Consider the following 16,971-nt stretch of genomic DNA (forward strand, 5'->3'; position numbering starts at 1 on the left):
GAATTTCTCCTGCACCCCAGAAGGAAGGCAGGTGGGGGCTGGCTGGGGGCAGACTAAGGTTGGTGGGGCAGCACCTCATTCGCCCTAATGGACCAGCCTCCAGCACATCCCTGCCAACCCAGGAAAACCTCCAAGTCTCTTCCAAGTAGCCTTCTTACCCTTCCATGGTGGTCTGTATTCCCTGCTCCCACGGTGCGTTCCTCTCAAGAAATCCTGCTGTGTTCTCTCTGATGTGCGAGTCTTGATTTGCCCCCCTCCCTCAGCGGACTCCCTCTATCTTTCTCCCCACATGCACAACCCTCCCTGTCAGAGGTTAATCCTTGCAATTGTGCAGACAGCAGCTGGCCGTGGGGCAGTGCACCTGTGCATGTATGTAAAGCGGATTTCCCCAAAGGAAACAGGAGTCAGAGTGGCATTGCTAGGAGTGGGGGGACACCGGGAGGCCAATGAGTCCAGCCCAGTGTTCATCTACCCCTCACACATCTTGACTCATTGAACTGAGGCCACAGTGCAAGAGGAAAAGCAGGGCTGCCAATGCATTGTGCTGCCTGCAGGGCAGATAGTGGCAGCTGGCTCAAGGAAGCGAGCCCAGCCGCAAATAATAATACAGTGGTACCTCGGGTTACATACATTTCAGGTTACAGACTCCACTAACCCAGAAATAGTGCTTCAGGTTAAGAACTTTGCTTCAGGATGAGAACAGAAATCGTGCTCCGGCGGCACGGCGGCAGCAAGAGGCCCCATTAGCTAAAATGGTGCTTCAGGTTAAGAACAGTTTCAGGTTAAGAACAGACCTCCAGAACGAATTAAGTACTTAACCTGAGGTACCACTGTAATTATTATTATTATTATTATTATTATTATTATTATTATTATTACCCTGCCCATATGGCTGGGTTTCCCCAGCCACTCCTTTTTATTTCTACGAATCTTGAGGCTCCCCAAACCCAGAGATATCTTTCTCTTGTGCCCATGGAGCTGTTTTGGGCTACATAAAAAATGCCACTCACCACCTGAAAATAGAAGAAACAATGTTGCCTTTAAAAAGAATCAGCCACAGTCCTTTAAACCTTTTTGATATATTTTTTCCCTCCCTCTCATTCCCCCAAATGACACACTTTCTGGGGTGGTGCTTGGTTCCCTCCCCACTTCAGCCCCCTCCCCCACAATGCATGTTGCACATACACAATTGCTCTTGTCTTGGCAGAACTTGCATTGCGGGATTGTCAGCAGAACAGAGCACAAAGAAATGGGGAGAGGATATGAATCAGCACCGGAAAAAGGATCTCTGCAAACAAAAGCATCTAGGTCGCCCACTATATCCTGCAAAGTTTAACAGTACAGTGCCTGGAAAGCTGAATAACCAAAGTGTGGGATCCCAGCAAAGGAAGCTCCTCTTATTTCCATGCATGCACACATCTGGTGAGCTGAAGTGAGCAGACTTGTCCCTCCCATGTCCCATTTGGCATTTAGCTTTTCATCCTCTCATCAAAGGAAAGGCACAAAAAGAGCATCACAGAATTGCAGAATCATAGATTAGGAAGGGATCCTGAGGGTCATCTAGTCCAACCCCCCCCCCCCCCGTAATTCAGAAATCTCAGCTCAAACATCCATGACAGATGGCCATCCAACCTCTGCTTAAAAACCTGCAAGGAAGGACAGTCCACCACCTTCCAAAGGGGGGCATTTCATTTCTGAATAGTTATTACCACCAGAAAGTCTTTCTGGTGTTTAATCAGAATCTCCTTTCTTGTAACTTGAATCCGTTGGTTTTGGTCCTCATTTGCTCCATCCTCCATGCTGCAGCCCTTTAGTTATTTGAAGATAGCTATCACATCTCCTCTCAGTCTCCTCTTTCCCAGGCTGAACATACGCAACTTCCTCAACCGTTCCTCATAAGGCATGGCTTCCAAACCCTTGATCATCTTGGTCAGCCTCCTCTGCACATGTTCTAGCTTGTCAAGATCCTTCTTAAACTGTAGTGCCCAGAACTGGACACAGTACTCCAGGTGTGGTCTTAGCAAGGCAGAACAGAGCAGACACTATACTTCTGTTGTTGCAGCCTAGAATAGCATTAGGGCATTTTGCTGCTGCATCACACTGTTGACGCATCTTAAGCTAAGACACCTAGATCCTTTTCACATGTACTACTGGCAAGCCAGGTGTCCCCATCTTATATTTGTGCAACTGGTTCTTCCTGCCTAAGTGTGTAGGCTTACATTTGTCTATATTGAAATCCATTTTGTTATCGTTGGCCCAGTTCTCCAATCCGTTGTCATCTTGAAACCCAATTCTGTCTTCTTTGGCATTGGATCTCCCTCCCAGTTCGGTGTTATCTGAAAATTTGATGTGTATCCCCTCAATCCCTGTCATTTATAAAGATGTAGAACAACAACAGGCCAAGGACAGAACCTTATAGCACCCCACTTGTTACTTTTTCCCAGGATGTTGAGGAACCATTATAGTGAGCACTATCTGGTTTTGCTCAGCCAACCAGCTACAAATTCACCTAACAGCTCATCCAGCCCACATATCAGCAGCTTCTCTGCAAGAATCTCATGGGGAAACTCCTGTGTCAGAGGGAGACAGATAGATAATATAGAGAGGTCCCTGATTCAGGAGGCAGTACCACTGCTGACATCAATTCCAGGTTTGCTACATAACTGGATGGAAGCTTGCACAACAGCTGGAGGAAGCCTGAAGTACAATGGCACAGTAATTCTTGCTGCTGTTGTTATTCCATTAATATACTGCTTAATGCCCAAATGGATTTCGACCGGCCTGCAAAACCTAAAAACCAACGGTATGACATTATTAAAACACAGAATAATTAAAAATACACCATAATTTAAATGCACATTAAAACAATCCCATGAAAATAGAAATGGCCATAATTAAAATGCACCATGAAACAATCCCATTAAGACAACACAGCAAGCCAAAACAAGAGCTTATTCCCGTCCATAAGACCATTGAGAGTCTAAATTTAAAACAGGCAATTTAAGGGAATACAGCCACAGCTCAGTGACAGAGTCTTTGCTTGGCATGCAGAAGTTCTCAGGGTTGGTCCCCAGCTTCTTGACTCCAGGTCGGGGTTGGAGAGATCCCTGTCTGATATCCAGGAGAGCCACTGTCAGTCATTCTGTAGGCATTGTTGAGCCAAATCTCACCACTGGTTTGATTCAGCATAAGGCAGTTTGCTGTGTTCCCAAAGCTTTCTTCATTTCCACAGCCTAAGTTACATGAGGAAAGTTGTTTTGCTGTTGCTCATTAAACAGCTGGGTGTCAAGAATCCCTGAGATCCACCAGTAGGCCCTAGTCTACCTTCTGCCTGTCTCTGGATACTACACACTGCAGCCTGACTATACCATTCATGGCATTTTGTGTGTATTGGCTTCTTTCCATAAATAATTTCATTCCTGCTGGCCATAGACAAAGACAAAGAGCATTGCTGGTCACTGTAGCCCCACTCACACCCAATATGGACAGCACTGGAAACTTAAAGCCCTGCTCAACCCCCCCACCCCTCGGTCTTCTCATATTTCATTATCCACCATTTGCTTTCAAGGTTATCTATCTGAAGAGCCAGCAGCAAGCTCAGCACTTGATGGCAGGATTGTGGGAAGCCCAGAAAAACCTTTTGGCCTCAATGGGACACATGTGGCTATTTTGATCTCCCACCATTTTTTCCATTCTGGAATGTAGCAAAGGTTAAGCATCACATCTGTCACTCCACCACTTGTTGCTCCTGGCCCCATGCACCAGCCATGTGGACCCTAGAAGGTTGCCTCCAAGGAAATGTGGCCCTGGGGCTGACAAAGGAACCCTCCCTTTGCCCTGGAACCTCCTGTTCCTCCTCCTCATAGCTGTTGCCTGCTTATCTGCCATCTCTGAGCAAGTGGGAGAGAAAAAGAACAAGGGGTGCAGGGGTTAGAGGATCTAACTAGGGATCCAGGAGCCAAGAGTTCAAATCCACATTCAGCAACACTGGGCCAGTAACTGTCTAAATTACCTCACTGCGTTCCTTTGAGAACAAAACAGAGGGAGAAAATCATGTATACATCTTTGAGCTTCTTGGAGGAAAGGTGGGATAGCCTATCTTACTATATAATAAAATTGTAAAGCGTCATCACTCTGTTCTCACTGACTCTTTTCCAAAGTTCTAAAAGCAAGGTGAGGTTAAGTTGCTCTGAGAAATTATTATTATTATTATTATTATGGCAAGGATGGTGAGTTGAGAACACAACAAGGATGGGGGGGGGCACTGTGAGCATCTTGCCTGCAGGATCATCTTGGCTCCCAAATCCTGGAACCAGCAGCGCCACCAATCCAGGCATTCTAACTAAACAGCAGGCATAGAGTTAACTGAGCAGCCACTTTGCTCAGTCCTTTGAGACTCAGCGAACACCCCACTAAGAAAGGCATAAAGGCTGCCTGAGAGGCAGGGGGTGGGGTGGGGTGGGGGTTCACTTTCCAAATGTAACAGCTGTGGAAGGAAGAGAGCAGGGAGACAAAAGAGAGAGATCAAAGTTAGAGCTTTTTTTTTTCTCTTATGCCTTTTCAAAGAGACATTCAAACTTCCAAGCATCAAAGACACCCAAAAGGCTGAATTATGCTTATGTTAAAAAGTGTGCGCTCTGATTTGCAACACAGTGGAGGATTCAGAAGAAGATATAATTTTTTTAAAGTCTGAATTTAGCAGCTTCAGTCAGCAAGATGGGTTAAAGCACTGTTCTGTACCACCACCTTCCAATAAACCTAGAAATAACCCTTAAAACGCAAAAGGCATTGAGGAGAGGGGAATGTAAGTAAGTCTGTGCAAATTCTTCAGTTCACCATTAAGTACATGCCTGCCCAACTTCCATTTGGAAGTTATGGTGCCAAAAATGAGGAAAGGGCCCCATCATGGCTTATGTCTAGACAGGCAGCAAACCCCTTTTAAAATTCCAAAACTCTGTTTTTAATTGTCCTTAACCAGGATTGGGTCTAACTGCCATCTAAGGCTCAAAGTCCCTTCTCTCTTGTGATCTGCTTGTATAAAACAGATAGCCAAGGTTAGTCATTCTCAGAGTAGATCCACTGAAACTGACTTAACAGATCCATTAATTTCAATGAGTCTACTCTGATTCCATGGTCTATCACCCAATGTTTTCTATTATGTATTGCTGTCTCGTTTGATCATTGTAAGTGATCTTGAGAATTGTTGTTAAGAAGCAAGTGCAGCCAGTGGTGAGAGATGAGGGGAAGCTCAGAGTCCAGCAATATCTGGATAATAAATAATAATAATAAACCTTTATTGTCACTACCACCTGGGTGCAGTGAAATTAATGGCCACAAGGTGGCTGCTCTACAGCTCACGGGAAAGTACAGCTCCTCTTACATGGCTTTGCAGAACCTTTTAAATGATTTAGGTGGTGCTTTTATTGGTTTTAACCATCTCTGCCTATTCGGAACACCTTTCACTGCTTGTTTTTACAATGCAGACCCATGTCTGCTCAGAAGTAGCTCTCATTGAATTCAATGGGGCTTACTCCCAGAAAAATGGATATAGGCTTGCAAGCTCCTCCTCACATTTTCAACTGTTGATTTATGATTTGAGAATGCTGCTAGCCACCTTGTGCTTTTTATGAGAAAAGACAAAGTACAAAAGTTTTAAGTAAATGAAGTATGACTGCATTGTTTCGTTTTGCAAGTTGCTATCAATGGGCTTCTTTACCATCTGTTTTAGTGGATTCCAAACAATCTAGTGCTCACAATAGATTCATCTATTTCAATGGACAATTCAATGGACTATTTCAATGGACAACCAAAGGTAATATGGAGCCAGGGTTTTTCACTGATGGCACTGGTATTGTGCAATTCCCTAAAGCAGCTGAAATATAAAGCACCATCAGTATTGGCATGCCATCGGCTCTTGAAAATACACCTATTTCAGGAAGCATTCCCCTGAACTTGAACTTCCTCATCTGATTGTTTTTACTGTTAAAACTTTTTACTTGCTTTGTTTTAATGTATACATTAATTGTGATTTAATGTAATTGTTTTACAGTGTATTTTAATTATGTATGAATTTTATAAATATTTTTTTTAAACCACTTAGAAGCCATTTTGGAATGTGAGCTGTATATATTTAATTAATAGCAGTAACAATCATTCTGGTTTCTTTTACTTCTTCATCTTGCTTTCTGTATAGGAGTGCAGGAAGAAAACTACAGAGAGAAAAAGGAATTTTATACTTTTCAAATAGCAGAACCACTCTGAGCAGACCTCCAGACTGCCACTCTTTTGCAGGGTTCCAAACCAAGAACGTTAGTAAATTAAAACCCAACCTGCCTCCCATTGCCCTAGTAACCAATCAAACTGTTTATTGTTATTTTTAACTGGACTTTTTGCAGCTAAGAACACGAGAGTGAAATGTACTAGGAAGTGTGAGATTAGCAAATGATTAACAGGAAGGCGTGTAAACATTCCCCAACCATGTGAGCTATGTGCTAGCAAATCACAATTTTCTGGAGAGGACTTAAGGAGCCTGGGAATGCACTAAGGAAGAGAAGAGAAGGAAAAGGAGGGATTCTTCTTCCTTCACCCACAGCAACAATCATTTCCAGCAATACACACATACACACACACACACACACTGCTGGTGCGTAGAATGGGGGAGAGGCATCTTTCAAACATGGCTCTATTTCTCATTTTTCCAAACTTAAATTCAGTTCTCCACATTTCTGCTGCAGATAGATGATAGATCTCCTCATGAAAATTCACCAGTATTTCAGTGAGAATTTCTCCTAATATATATGTTAATATGCAGTTTTACCAAGCACACGCATTTTTGCAATGAAATTTTCTTTAAAACAATGCACTTTTGTATGCTACTTTTCACAAATATGTACATTTTTATGGACACCTTAACTCAGCACACACATTTTTGTTCCATTATTTGACTGAAAAACCACACCACAAATTTGGAGAAGTGTACATTTCAAAGGACGGCTGTATTTCAGTTCTTGTATTGTTTCAGAAAGTGCAAATTAGGTAGGCAGGCTCATCTTTAAAAGTAAACTGAATGTGAATTTCCCCCCAATCCCTACCGTGGGACGTCCACTGCAATTCCACTTATAGCTTACAATAGGAAAGCAGTGATTTTACAGGACCAGGAGGAGCCTTCAGTCTGGAAGCATCCTACATTTGTCAGATCTGCAAGAGGACATCTGAAGTCTCTAGCCTAGAGCAAAAGAAAACTACGGCAGTGATAGAGGCAATGAGGACTCTAAAACAGGCATAGGCAAACTTGGCCCTCCAGGTGTTCTGGGACTACAACTCCCATCATCCCTAGCTAACAGGACCAGTGGTCAGGGATGATGGGAGTTGTAGTCCCAAAACATCTGGAGGGCCGAGTTTGCCTATGCCTGCTCTGAAACAATCCCTTGCCCTAAGTAACTGAGATCACTGGGAAAACTCCAGGATTTAGTGTGTAGCAGCTTAAGAGGGCGGGGTGTTGATACATTTTCCTTCCATGAACATCAATGAGGTGTGACTGGTGCAGGTTCCTCTGCCAACTAGTCCTTGTGAATGGACATCCCAAGGACTTTCTTTTGACGCCTGAAATATTATCCAAGGAACAATTTAAGAGGACTTGGCTATTTAAAAATGTCATCAGTGTCTCTGGATCCGAACAGTTGCTGACAGATTTCAGCTTCTTCAATAAGCTAATGCAGTCCCAGCTTACACAGTGCAATCCTACACGTCAACCAGCGACGCAGCGCCACTTATTTCATAGCAGGGTCAACGGTGCCATCTCCCAGGCTATTTGCCAGTCTTCTGCTTGTCAAATTAATAAGCCTTCCTCCAAGAGCAGCACATCAAATAAGCTAAGCAGAGGAAGCAGTAGGGTTAACTTCATCTCATTTTGAAAAATTCCAAACTAACCCCCAACACTTTATGATGACCAACCAACATGCCACAAGAGAGTGAGCAAGCTTTTGCATCTTTATCAGGAATAGCAAAATGGGAATAGTGAGAGAAAAGCTGGCTTGATATGGATGCCATCATGTAGTGAACTTTTTTTAATTTTTGCTGTAGTCTAGGAGCCTAGCTATGAGGGTATGGTTTCAGGGTTGCAATGAAGAGATGTCCACTACACAACCGACATCTACTCAAAAGTTAGCCCTGCCAAGCCCGACGGAGCTTACCCCTGGGAATCTAGGGGTAGAATTGCAGCCTTCATCACCACTGTGTAAATTATTGTGTGCGATTTGTAGCACCGAGAGTAAATTCTTGAAATTCTGGAAGCAAAAAAGGGAGTGGAGAAAGACTCCCAAGAAGGAGAAAAAATTATGGACCCAGTAGTTAGCTGCTCGGATCTTTCTCTCTGGAGAAAGGTTGGTGGTAGAATTATGAGGCTATCCAAGCGTAGAACTGAACACCGCTCTAAAAAAATATTACTTGCCACACTCTACAAATGAATTATTCTAAGATCAGCCCTGATATTACATATTTGTATTCTTTCTATAGGCAAAAAGGACTAAACCGGCACTGGAATGTGGGATTTGTCTTTGTGGCTTTCTCCTCAAGAGGGGGGAGGCTAAAACTGGTTTGTCAGAAGTCCATAAGAAAGCTCTCTTAGACTGACAAGTTTCCCTATCAAAAGCAGAACAAAGCAGGCCTCCTTGAGAAATAGAAGGGAAATCTAGACTAGGCAAGGAAGGCCTCTGCCAAGAGCGTTGCTTTGTCACCCAGCAACGGAGAAATGAGCAAATTGGCCTCATCTCAGGAGGAGCCCATCACACCTGTTGCAGACATTAAAAATATCAGTTTTCTCCTACATGGAGGCAGGACCAAAAGGGACTGATGCCTGAAGCTCAGTCTCACAATGTATGACCTTTTTCAGAAGAAAGCTGCCTGAGGGCAAGTGCAGGGAGCCTTCCTCTCACTGCCATGGTGAGACAGTCTCCTCCTTCTTTTTAAGGAATTAAGCACATTTGCGAACAAAGCACAACTTCTTCACACTCACACTTTGCTGCTTCAAAGCAAGCAAGCAAAAATACCAGCTTATTCCAAAATGATTTGGTGTGCCTCCCGCACAGCCAAACTGTTGGGTTGACCGGCCCACCCACAGACCACTTGGATAAAAGAGGTAGCAAGGGTCTCATATTTGGGCTCCATGACTACCTTCACTTTGAATCCCTATTTGAAAGGCTGCCAATGTTTTAAACTGGCTCAGTGCCTGTGCCTTTAACATATAGAGTTTAACACAGAGGAAGCGGCTAGGCGATGGCTTTCCTGGCATGGAGATAAAGCAGTGGGGAAACATTCATTTGATCCATTTCCATCTCTTCAGCCCAGCTTCACTGAGGGCAGGTGTGTCTCCTCTTTAGCCTTCCCTCCACCCCCAGCTCAGCTCTTGTTAAGTTCCTAGATTAAAGGACAACATTAGGGTGATGTTCTCTTTCTCCTCTCAGGCCAAGTAAGATTCATGATGTCTTTTTATCTTGCCTGCTGACAACTGGCTGTTTTATTTATTTACTTTTTAAAAAGACTCTGCCCCCTTCCTCTAACACTGGCTATCAGAACCTCTGATGGCATCCCTCAAAACAAAGAAAAATTGAAACGTTTTAAAAATCAGTCAACACTTTAATCACCAAAGAGTCAAAAGAAACAGAAAAACATTGCCAAAGCGGATCAGTAAAGCCAGCACCAGAAAAATATATAATGACTGAAACAAGATGGACGTTGTCTGGTTCTTAGATTACAGTGCCTTGTGCACCTGTCTAGTAAAGGACTTTGATAATCAGAAAGCAACCACAGTAAAAATCTAACCTCTGCTCATTTCATGCCTAATCTCTAGAACAGGGGCAGGAACCGGTGACGCTGGAGATGTTTTCTAGCCTTCAACTCCCATCAGCCCCAGCCAGCATGGCAAAAGGACTGGGGTGAAGGGGATTACAGCTGGAGAGCCTCAGCTGGTCCCCATATTCCTGCCCTGAGGGAAAGATCTCCTGCATAAGAGCCTCTGGTGGCCATCTCAGTGGACAGGCAGGTGGAGAGGGGAGATGGTGGGACCTTAAGAGGTCCACAGCAGGGCGAGAGCGTTTCCTCTTCTGGCGAACTTCCTCCCCACCCCATGTTCATCATGAATGCCAAAGAGTATATAAGTGCAGGAAAGCATTTGTCACCCTTTCCAGAGGCAGGCTTGCTGAGAAGCACTCTCCCAGCAGGCAAACACGGGGGGATGCTCTGCCTGGGATGCAGAAGGTCCTAGGTTCAACTCCTGGCTGGGAATGTCCTCCTGAAATCCTTGAAAGCCACTGCAAGTCAGTGTAGACAATACTGAGATAGACGGACCAATGATCTGATGTTTAAAGGAAAGCAGCTGTATCTTAGTGGACAGACCACAGATCAGTGGTAGGGGCAGCTGCTTCTCTCACATAGTAGCCAACAAAATCCTTCAGTGCCACTCAATGAACCCCACAGAAATGGTTTGCCCTGAGCCAAAAAAGGGACTGTCCTATGCCAGGTTATTTATTTTTTTAAGTGTGCTTCTATTTTCTCCCAAGGACTACCCAAAAATTATTTCACATATCCCCTTCCATTTCCTTCCTCCGCTTCCCCAAGTTATGAAATTCAAAGATTAAGGCAGCACCTGGCTAATTTAGCACTTACGCCAGGCCTAAGATGGAAAAGAACACTGGTGAATGGGGTAGCTGAGAAAGACCCAAAGTCTAGCTGCCATTGATTTAAAGCAGGAGTAGGGACCCTTAGGACTCTGCTGGTTGTGCCCCCACCTCACCACGCCCACAGCCCTCGCTGGCTCTGCTTCACACCCATTTTTGCCTGATTGAAGTGTCCCTTAAGTCTGACAATTGTCTCTGGCTTGTCTGAATGGAGGGTAAAGGGATTGTGAGTGTGTGTAGAAATTTACCTATAGTACAAAGGTAAAAACTTAATTCGTTGCTGTGCCCGCTTTTGCCTGTGGTCCCTGCTCACCACTGGCATATGGCCCTCAGAAAGTCACCCAGGAGGGAATGTGGCCCCTGGGCTGAAAAGGGGCTTCATCCCCCAATCTATGGTGATTTCAAGGTCACAAAACCCCCTGGATCATACACCCACAGGACGCAGTTTATACCAAGTTAAAAAGGACCAAGCAAGGGGAGGAGGGATGGAAAGCACACAGACAAAAAAGGGCCAACAAGAGATTTGCCGCCATTTCCGAACTCTCCCCCTTCTGCCCTCTCCAGTTCGACACCCCCTCACTCAAACTTTGACTTGATGGGTCTCCCTCTTCCCCGGATATTGAGGAGAAGCAGAAGACCCAGGGAGATAGTGGCCGGGGCACACATGGCAATGGGCTCCTTCAAAACCAAGAGGCTGTAGATGGCACCTGCAAAGAGACAAAGGGAGAAATATTTAAAAAATTAATTGCAAAAAGAGCAGGAGATTCATTGGCCAAACAACTCTCCACCCCGCGGCAATCTCTAGCCTCGACTTGCAGCTGTTTTTGTACATGTTAGTCATACTTGGGAGTAGACCCCCTGAAATTAATGGGCACCGTTAACTTAGATCCATTAATCTTAATGGATCTACCTGTGGGATATTATTGCAGTCAAACCCATTCATGTTTTGCCAGATAGGCACATGAAGGCTTACATAGCTTTCCTGTAAAATTTGCTGGAGAGAACTCTGTGAAATCACTTGGTCTGCCTTGGCGGGAATACTTCCTGCCTAGGCATCTCTCTCTTTCTTCATCATGCCAAATTTCAACCAAAAATTAAGATGCATAAAAATAACTCAACAAGAGTAAAAAGAAACCCACTGGAGAAGCGGTTTTTAAAAAAGATATTGAAGACAGCTAGATAATGCAGTCTCCTGACATCCCTTATAAAGCAGGGATCCTACTTTTTCTGCTTTAGAAAACTTCAGCTCCTAAGTCTATGCACGCTTACTTGGAAGTAAGCCCAGTAAACCTTCCCTGGGACTTCTGAGCAAATATACATAGGATTGTGGTGTTCAGGCTGTTTGTTCCCTGGGTCAGGGGCCTGCTTTTTCTGGCACATGAAACTCTGCAAAACATCATATACACAATGACGCTGATGTACAGAAGAAAAATCTATCCTTCTGAGCAGCATCAGCCTGTTTGCCAGTCCTGATCTACAAAACAGCTTCACCCAGTTGCTGTCCAGCTTTCCCTTCACCACCACTACCCTCTGACTTGATCTCCTGCTCCTTCGGTCAGTTTTATCCAGAGGAACTCAGGGGCCTGATAAAATCCAAATGCAGCTTTAAGGGAGCCAGTAGTGATTATATCAGTAGTCAATTAACCAAAGCTAGAAAAATGGTACATCTGTAATAATAATTTTTTTAAAGGTTCCAGGCGGTTGGTATCGTCATGAAGACGAGCATGCATAGCATTAATTAAGGTCAGGGTTTTGAATAAAAATAGAATTTCCCAGTTGACGTGAGGAACTTTTGCAAAACAGTGGCTTAATTAGCAAGCAACATGGATAACTAATTAGCTTCTGCTGCCCCCTACTGGAACATGCACAAAGAGACTCACACTTTGTCATGCGCAGCTTTTAATAGTCAAGTTTATTATTTGTAACCAAATAAAACATCAACATGTAAATAATAGGGACTAAAGAGCTACATTACAGGCCAGTTTCCTTGTGAGGAGAGAAAATGGTGCCATTTGTACTTTTTATTTTTTTAAATTACAGGTTGAGCAGATGAAAAGCAAGCATCTCTGCACTAAGGCAGCACTGCTTCCCAAGCAGGATCAACTGAATACCTTAGAAACAATTTTATGAGGTAGGACAGAGCTCAAACTCAAGTAATAAGGGGGATTTCCTTGGTTTTGAAGCTATGTGTGAAAAATGCAGACTTCTATGTTTCTGTAACACAGTTCAACCTGCTGAACTGAGATCTGCTTTTACTAAAGCCAGAGAATAATTCCAGATGTTGGCAGACTCCAAAGCCCATCAGCTCCAACCAGCATGGCCAATGGGAGTTGCAGTCCAACAGCATCTATAGGGTCACAGGTTCCCCATTCCTGACCAAAGTGATATACTATGTTTAACCCTAAAACCAAAATGGCTGGCACCCATTATTTTTTAAGCATACACTTGAAAAACAAAACACACTGTTGCTTTCAGCCCCAATACAGCCTCATCTGTAGTTGAGATCAGAAAAACTCAAGAACGAGGACCTTCAGCCAGACTTCAGCTCCTGAAGAACAGTTGTACTTCAGTGGCAGAACATCTGCTTTGCACATGAAAGGTCCCAGGTTCAGTCCCTGGCATGTCCAGGGAGCACTGGGAAAAGACTCCTGCCTGAAGGCCTGGAGAGTGGCTGCCAGTCAGTGCAGGCAATACTGACCTAGAAGGGCCATTGGTCTGACTCTGTATAAGGCAGCTTCCTACATTCCAGCAGTCCCTTTCTACCTTGCGGAGGGGAAATAGCCAACCCCTGCACAGCTCTTACCTATCATGACGATCGTGAGCACAAAATTGCTGATTTCCTGCAGCAGCTGAGGCCCAAAGGCCATGAGCAAACCAGCCGCCAGTTCTATCCAGCCCACCGTTTCCAGGTACTGGATCGGCTCTGGCTTGTAGCCAAACTCCTTCAGAGGAAAGGCGTCGGCAAACTGCACAAATTGCGATTTCTGGAATAGAGAAGAGAGTTTAAAAAGCACCAGCGTGGTGTAGTATTTAGGGTGCCCACCTAGGACCTCCTTGGAGAAGTGGGATATAAATATAATAAATCCATAAATTTTTAAGTGTAAAAGAGTTAAATGGGTGGTGGTTCAGTGGTCACTCTACCTTGCAAACATCCCCAGAAATAGGAAGTGGGCCCATGAGTGAGATGGCTGCAAAGGGGTGAATGGCAGGTGCCCCTCCTTTTCCAGTGAGTGGTTGGCTCCTCCAAGTTATTCTCTAGGTCCATGTTTCTCAAATGTGAGTCCCCAGTTGTTGTTGGGACTACAACCCCTGTCATCCCTAGCTAGGAGGACCAGTGGTCAGGGACGGTGGGAGTTGTAGTCCATCAATAGCTGGAGACCCAAAAGCTGAGAAACACTGCTCTAGATCAAGAGGGCACCGACCTATTTTGAGCTAGTTGGCACACCCGGAATGCTGAGAAAGTTATGGGCACTGGTCACAAAATGGAAGCCATGGGAATATGGCATGGCACAAAATGGATGCCATGGGGGGGGATAATGGCTGCCACATCAAAAAGAGCAGAAAAAGTGACAGGGCCACAAAATAGTGCAAGCATGTGCCCATAGAATCATATGGTATACAAGTATCAGAATTGTAGAGTTAGAAGGAACCACTAGGATAATCTATTCCAACCCCCTGCAATGCAGGAATATTTTGCCCAACATGGGGCTTGTATTAAGAGTCTCAACTGAGCTATCCCAGAGTAATAAAAGCCATCCAATAATGCCATAAAAAAAATTAAAACAGTGTTAATTAAACACTGTGGAAGGATGCATTCTTGATTGCCTGCTCAGGCCTGGCAGAATAGACAACTTTTCAACAGACACATATTAGGGAGAAGTGTGCATTCAACCCGATATACTGTATTAGTGAAAATAGCATGCAGAAATGAATTATATTAGAGGAATTTGCAAAAATATTAGTAAACTGAATACATTAATATGTTTATTAGGAGCAATCTGTATGCAAATTATGAATAATTTTCATGATTGCTGCAGAAATGTAGAGAACTGAATTTAAGACTGCAAAAAGGAGAAATGAGAGAACCAACATGGCCAGATCCTTCCATCCCTCATGGAAGCTGCACCTCATTACTCCAGCTTATATACAGGCCAAACTTAAAGTGGAAGCGTCACACGTGATCCAGCTCCCCTTTTAGGTTTGGGGTGGCACCAAGGCCAATGCTTTGGATTCAGCACAGATAGCAAGTCAAACCTTTGTGTCTTTCCACCTGCAAGCATGCAGACATCTTGGTGACATCCCCTCCAGCCACTGGGTGGGGAAATGTTGCAGCTATAAAGCCACAGGCTTAGAGAGGTCCAGAATGAAACTCTTCAAACCAACCCCAAACTATTTTAGATATTGTTCCGTATATTTGTTGTTCTGAATTGCACATTACAAACTTTTTGGCTTTCTGAGTCATCCTTATATATTTTTTTTTAATGGCAGGCTCAATAAATAGACTAATCACACTATTGCACAACTGAATCAATTATCAATAGGCAGCATTTGATAAGTTCATGTTTACAATTGAATCTCGTTTGGCGAGCGAATCTGGTTTGGGGAGGTACTGGCTAGAGTTTTCTTTTCTGTTGAATTCCCGCCAAACTCGACTAGTGAAACGGAAAAGGCTCACAAAATTCAAACCCCAACCCGATTCGCGCCAAAACAAAAAACTGTTTCAGCAGGCAGCCAGGAGAGGGCGGAGATGTCAGATTTGGACAAAAAACGATTCATCTAAACCTACTCGAATTATCTGGGGTTCTGCGATGGCAAAATAGCCAACAAGTAATCCCCAAATCACAGATTTACGGTAGCTCTGACACAATCCGGAGTCCAAGACCGCTTCAAAACTGTTAAAAGCCCGTCCACACCGCGCGCGCATTTATATCAAATCCGACAGGCGGGATTAAGAGCTGCAGAAGCATTATTATTGGGCGGACACTGCAAAAATGATAAGCAACTGTCTGTCGTCTCTAACAGGATTACAATACTGCCCAACCCGATCCTATGCAAGTGCATTCGGAAGTATGCTCCACTTTGTTCAAGGGTGAGAGGGGGCTTACTCCCAAGTAAGCGTGCACGGGATTGCAACCTAACGTGCCAAAGGCAATGCACACACGGGCTTTTATAAAAGCCCCGATGGATCCAATAGGCGACGTACTTCCGAGTATAAGCGACCAGGCTCTGAACCGTGCAAATCTGGCGCGTATACTCGTAAGTAAATCCGTCCACTGAGTGAAGAGTGAGCATCCTCCCTCCCGTAAAACCCCGCGACGTTTTACCTCTGCTTAAGGAACGTGTCCCGGGAATCGGGCAGGCGAGGGATCCCCCTCCCCTCCGCAGAACTCATGGCGCTTCCTTGCGAGTAAACGCGTGCTGCGGGTGGGCTGCGCGCTTCCTTGGGAGTAATAAGCCTTTATTCAGGGCAAGCACGCATGGAGGATCGGTTGCACGATTTAATACCGGTGGGGAAGAAAGAGGGGTGCTTTTGGTTTTTGGTTTTAATAGCCTCTGCGCAGCTTCGCCCACACCCAGTTGCAACAAATTGCAAAGCAAAGCGGAGGAGGGTTCCTTTGCACGCTTCCCCTTCTTCCCCCCACGCACCCAAAAAAAGCCATTGCTAAACCGTTTTCCCCGATTGCCGCTCACCAGCTGCTCATAAACTTCGCCTGAAATCCGATCGGTCAGCTTGACGACCCCGCAGACGGAAAAGAAAAGGCCCAGGAGCACGCGGATGGCGGAAAAGAGCAGCGCCATGTCTCTGGTTTCTCTCGCTCTCTCCTTCCCTTTCTTCGGCTTACTGTTAGCTGGGGCGGGGGGAGGGGGAGGGGAATAAACACTGGAAACGGGGAGGGGAGGAAACGCAGCCACCAAAAATGGGGTTTTTCCTTGTCTTCTTTCCCACCCACCGCTGGCCCCGGTAATCGAACCGGCGGCGCAAACGCGACACAGTTGCGACAGAGTTGGGTGAAAGATGAGGGCGCTGCCTTTTGCTGAGCAGGCGGCTGCAAGTAAATAGGCGGTGTGATAACGGCCTGGCACCTTTGAACGGGCGAGGGTGTCCCTAAGCATGTGCAGAGAGCTTGATTAAAAGCCGATGGTCGCTGCTGCCTGCTCTCAACTATTTAAGGATTTCTCCTCTTCGAAGAACGATGCTTAGGGAGAAAATTGATCATAAATCAAGACCACCTACAGATAGTATTTTAATGTTGTAAAGCGGAATGTTGTGTCCAAACCAGTTCTGCGCTGGTTCGAC

The 16,971-nt window shown here is 44.8% G+C and overlaps 1 protein-coding gene across 1 annotated transcript; it reads right to left on the reverse strand.

Annotated features, from left to right (window-relative positions):
• Positions 1–9,612: 9,612 nt before the first annotated feature.
• On the reverse strand, positions 9,613–16,671 carry TMEM35B (transmembrane protein 35B). Its single transcript, XM_083753092.1, has 3 exons — positions 16,365–16,671; positions 13,477–13,657; positions 9,613–11,380 (listed from the first exon to the last, which is right to left on the reverse strand). Exons 1-3 carry the CDS (start codon positions 16,470–16,472, stop codon positions 11,250–11,252), a joined length of 420 nt encoding a protein of 139 aa, XP_083609218.1. The 5' UTR covers positions 16,473–16,671; the 3' UTR covers positions 9,613–11,249.
• Positions 16,672–16,971: the final 300 nt, after the last annotated feature.

This window comes from Podarcis gaigeae (genome assembly GCF_964106915.1).
Source record: "Podarcis gaigeae genome assembly, chromosome: 8".
In the NCBI taxonomy this organism is placed as follows: Eukaryota; Metazoa; Chordata; class Lepidosauria; order Squamata; family Lacertidae; genus Podarcis; species Podarcis gaigeae.